This window comes from Canis aureus, chromosome 25 (genome assembly GCF_053574225.1).
Source record: "Canis aureus isolate CA01 chromosome 25, VMU_Caureus_v.1.0, whole genome shotgun sequence".
NCBI lineage: Eukaryota > Metazoa > Chordata > Mammalia > Carnivora > Canidae > Canis > Canis aureus.
Window position 1 is genome coordinate 242,679 of NC_135635.1, and position 3,876 is coordinate 246,554.

Below are 3,876 nucleotides of genomic sequence, written 5' to 3' on the forward strand. Positions count from 1 at the left end.
ACAGATATTCTTTATGCTTTCGTTTGACACGGTGTGACTTTATACTTAGTAAAGGTTAGCTTCCATCATGTGAAGGCAGAAGCCAAAAAGATCCTTATCTGATAGCCACAAACAGGTAGACACAGATGATGGAAAGTAAGAATCATTCCATGTGGCACTGAGGCAGGTAAAATATTTTAGTAAGTTCATTAACATCTTAAATTAATTGGCTAATCCTCAGAAAATATCATTCCTTATGAAAGCTGTGAAACTGCTGAAGGATAGAGAAAACAACGGAGACATTTCAGCCTGTCCAGGCTTTCTGGATAAAGTATGTTTAAAATGAGTGAAATGAGTCAATGGGAGAAGGACAAACATTATATGTTCTCATTCATTTGGGGAATATAAATAATAGTGAAAGGGAATAGAAGGGAAGGGAGAAGAAATGGGTAGGAAGTATCAGAAAAGGAGACAGAACATAAAGACTCCTAACTCTGGGAAACGAACTAGGGGTGGTGGAAGGGGAAGAGGGCAGGGGGTGGGGATGAATGGGTGACGGGCACTGAGGGGGGCACTTGACGGGATGAGCACTGGGTGTTATTCTGTATGTTGGCAAATTGAACACCAATAAAAAATAAATTTATTATTTAAAAAAAAAGGGAAAATGGTCTTAGATGAGAGCACATCTAAAGCTTTTATGGAAAGTAATAACATTGAACAGGAAAAACAAACAAATCCGGAACAACACTCAGGGTTTGGTAGAGCCAAACAGAAAATAAAAAATAATAGTACCTTTGGCCTCCCAAAACGTAGCCTGAATGTTGAACTATTCCCTTTTATCATCCCTCAAGAAAGAAAGGACAATGTGCAAAGAAGTACCTGAGTTATTTGAGAACATTAAGAGTTTACAAAAACAAAATTAGGACTTCAAATAAAAATACTGCTTTATATAGGAGAGTGTCATGATAGGTAAAGAGATAAGTAAAAAAATACATAAGAAAAACATATTAACATCTTAGAAGAGACTATTAGAACAGCTTAGTCATGAACACTAGAACGTCTTAGGGCAGAGCCATGGAATTAGATTAACTGTGTCCGTATACTGTTATCAGGGACACTTTACCGGGTGCGCAAGTGAGTGGTCTCTGTAGATTGCAGAAGTTTGAATAGGGAAATAGAAAGAAATTTTTAGCCAAAGGAGAAAAATAAATAAAAATCTGAAGAGGAAAGCAACAACAAAAAGTACCTTCAAAGAGTATGATGGGATGCTGGGAGCAAGCTCATGGTTTTATTAAAGGAGGTTTGGGTCTCAGAGGTTTTAATCTCCTTTTTCATGCTTTCAGGAATATCCTGAAATATTCAGAAGATAGATTTATAAAGAGATATGTGAAAATAAAACTAAAGAAATATAGAAACAATGAACCAACATATGATACCATAAATAAATTTAGAAGTATTTTGTCTCTTTTTAGTACAAAACCATTTTCCCTTAATGCAAAAGACAGCAATGGTTTTTGAAATGTGTGTGTGCACGCTTGTGTGTGTGCCAGTTTCTTTTCTGTCTCATTTTTTGCATCTATTTTCAGCTAAAACAGAGAATAGCAGCAGAGAGAAGGAAAATCATGAGAAATCACACAAAGGTAACAGAGTTTATTCTTCTCGGGTTGACCGATGACCCAAAGTGGCAGGTTGTACTTTTCATATTTCTCCTGGTCACCTACATGTGCAGTGTGACTGGGAACCTGGTCATTATCTTCCTCACCCTTACGGATCCCCACCTGAAGACTCCAATGTATTTCTTCCTTCGAAACTTCTCATTCCTAGAAATGTCATTCACGTCTGCCGCAATTCCCAGATTCCTTGTCACTGTTGTGACGGGAGACAGAACCATTTCCTACAATGACTGTCTGGCTCAGGTATTTTTCGTCATCTTATTGGGGGTGACAGAGTTTTACCTCCTGACCGCCATGTCCTATGACCGCTACGTGGCCATCTGCAAACCTCTGCATTACATGACCATCATGAGCACCAGAGTCTGCATCCTCCTTGTCTTTAGCTCATGGCTTGCAGGATTCCTGGTCATCTTTCCACCTGTAATTCTGGTGCTGAAGTTGGATTTCTGTGCCTCCAATATAATCGATCATTTTGTCTGTGACTCTTCACCAATTCTACAGCTTTCTTGCACAAACACTCACTTTCTAGAACTCATGGCATTTGTTTTAGCGGTGGTAACGCTTATGGTCACCTTAACCCTAGTTATGCTCTCCTACACACACATCATCCGCACAATTCTGAGAATTCCTTCCACGAGTCAAAGGAAAAAAGCCTTTTCCACGTGTTCCTCCCACATGATAGTGGTCTCCCTCTCTTATGGCAGCTGCATCTTCATGTACATCAAGCCTTCTGCAAAGGAAAGGGTGAGTTTAAACAAAGGCGTAGCTGTGATCATTACCTCAGTGACTCCTCTTCTCAATCCTTTCATATATACCTTAAGAAACCAGCAGGTGAAACAAGCCTTCAAGAACATGGTCCACAGAATGGTCTTTTCTTCATATAAATGAATGTCATTATGCAAAAATGTATACATACCCCTGAAACAGAGCAGAATGGAAATCCTTGGATTTTACTACATAAATTCTTGAAACCCTTCATTTCGTTCTTTCACTTAAACATTCTTCTATATCATTAATGTCTCTTTTTCTTATTAGCTGAAAGTCAGGTCTTATCTATTTACACTTATATATAAAATGACCAGTCTTCACCTGTGTAACTAAATTTTACTTTTTTTATAATAAATTTATTTTTTATTGGTGTTCAATTTGCCAACATACAGAATAACACTCAGTGCTCATCCCATCAAGTGCCCCCCTCAGTGCCCGTCACCCAGTCACCCCCACCCTCCTCCCTTTCCACCACCCCTAGTTCGTTTCCCAGAGTTAGTAGTCTTCATGTTCTGTCTCCCTTTCCGATATTTCTTACCCATTTATTCTCCCTTTCCTTCTATTCCCTTTCACTATTATTTATGTTCCCCAAATGAATGAATTTACACGTTTAATGCAATCCTTATCAAAATGCCATGGACTTTCTTCAGAGAGTTAGAACAAATTATTTTAAGATTCATGTGGAATCAGAAAAGACCCCGAAAAGCCAGGGGAATTTTAAAAAAGAAAACTATATCTGGGGGCATCACAATGTCAGATTTCAGGTTGTACTACAAAGCTGTGGTCATCAAGACAGTGTGGTCCTGGCACAAAAACAGACACATAGATCAATGGAACAGAATAGAGAATCCAGAAGTGGACCCTGAACTTTATGGCCAACAAATATTCAATAAAGGAGGAAAGACTATCCACTGGAAGAAAGACAGTCTCTTCAATAAATGGTGCTGGGAAAATTGGACATCCACATGCAGAAGAATGAAACTAGACCACTCTCTTGCACCATACACAAAGATAAACTCAAAATGGATGAAAGATCTAAGTGTGAGATAAGATTCCATCAAAATCCTAGAGGAGAACACAGGCAACACCCTTTTTGAACTCGGCCACAGTAACTTCTTGCAAGATATATTCATGAGGGCAAAAGAAACAAAAGCAAGAATGAACTATTGGGACCTCATAAAGATAAGAAGCTTTTGCACAGCAAAGGTTACAGTCAACAAAACTCAAAGACAACCTACAGAATGGGAGAAGATATTTGCAAATGACGTATCAGATAAAGGGCTAGTATCCAAGTTCTATAAAGAACCTATTCAACTCAACAGCAAAGAAACAAACAATCCAATCATGAAATGGGCAAAGACATGAAAAGAAATCTCACAGAGGAAGACATAGACATGGCCAACACGCACATGTGAAAATGCTCCACATCACTGGCCATCAGGGAAATACAAATCAA

General features: G+C 38.6%; 1 protein-coding gene across 1 annotated transcript; it reads left to right on the forward strand.

The window, feature by feature from the left end:
- The first annotated feature begins 1,601 nt into the window (after positions 1 to 1,601).
- Positions 1,602 to 2,540, forward strand: LOC144296685 (olfactory receptor 6C75-like). The gene has a single exon (XM_077869724.1). It carries the CDS (start codon positions 1,602 to 1,604, stop codon positions 2,538 to 2,540), a length of 939 nt encoding a protein of 312 aa, XP_077725850.1.
- The last annotated feature ends 1,336 nt before the right edge of the window (positions 2,541 to 3,876 follow it).

What these genes read in the sequence shown, in the direction of transcription:
- LOC144296685 (XM_077869724.1), top strand. Translation starts at nt 1,602, where the DNA reads ATGAGAAATCACACAAAGGTAACAGAGTTTATTCTTCTCGGGTTGACC.